Source organism: Hippocampus comes, unplaced genomic scaffold (assembly GCF_001891065.2).
Source record: "Hippocampus comes isolate QL1 unplaced genomic scaffold, H_comes_QL1_v1.1 C16775650, whole genome shotgun sequence".
NCBI classification, from domain to species: Eukaryota; Metazoa; Chordata; class Actinopteri; order Syngnathiformes; family Syngnathidae; genus Hippocampus; species Hippocampus comes.
This window is the reverse complement of record NW_017838673.1, coordinates 1-839: the sequence shown is the minus strand read 5'-3', so window position 1 is coordinate 839 and position 839 is coordinate 1. Positions and strand designations below refer to the sequence as shown.

Below are 839 nucleotides of genomic sequence, written 5' to 3'. Positions count from 1 at the left end.
AAAAAAAAAAGAAAAAAAAAAGAAAATATGTCTGTATGGAAAGGCGTCTGTCGCCATACCTGTTGGTCCTGTCCACCTTGGTCAATTTCCTCATTGACTGTGATCAAGTGCCAGTTGTTCAGGCTGACGTATTCCTCCATGACCAGCATCACAACTGCTTTTAGGTCTTCCGGGGAGCGAGGAAGTCCTCCGCCTTCACCCTCTGTGACGCCGGCAGCCCCTCGGATGATTTCATTGAGAACCATGGCGGCCTGCTTTCTGTACGCCGAGGACTGGCGGTACAGATCCAAGAAGAAGTCCGTCAGCAGAAAAATGTTGCCATAGTGACCTACAAGTCCAACGCAGGAAAATGACACCATGGGTTTGGATGTCGACAGACGGGTGGCGGTGACAGATTAACCCTCATACCTAATAACTGACAGATCTCCGTGAGCACAGAAAAGATTTTCTCATCTGTAAAGAACAGAAAATGCTTCCTCCGGATGTGAGCCAAGTGCTGGGAACTTGAGCTTGGTTCTATTGTGGCATTGTGACCTCGTTCTTCTACAATACGGACATCTGTGACGTCCAACTCCAGTACCTGCGAAAACAGCAATTTATTTGTACAGCTCGGTAGGAATCTTGCGTTTCTGTATACGAGTACAATCGCCTCTACCGTTTTCACATTGTCGACGGTGTTAGTGCGATGACAGCAGGGGAAGTCTGGGTATTGAAGATACTTTCAAATTGGACCACATTTTAATGGAGTCATTACTTATGCGCATTTTCTCACATTTCCTACAATACAAATGCAGCTCTGAATGCTGTACGAACAATTTGGAACAGTGCTTTTCTATTTT

The 839-nt window shown here is 45.8% G+C and overlaps 1 protein-coding gene across 1 annotated transcript; it reads right to left on the bottom strand.

The window, feature by feature from the left end:
• Positions 1–45: 45 nt before the first annotated feature.
• LOC109509116 (TELO2-interacting protein 1 homolog) lies at positions 46–629 on the bottom strand (the record flags this gene model as incomplete). Its single annotated transcript, XM_019859019.1, has 2 exons — positions 46–328; positions 409–629. Coding segments are annotated over 2 exons (504 nt in total), but the record flags the coding sequence as incomplete, so codon positions are not given.
• Between the last annotated feature and the right edge of the window lie 210 nt (positions 630–839).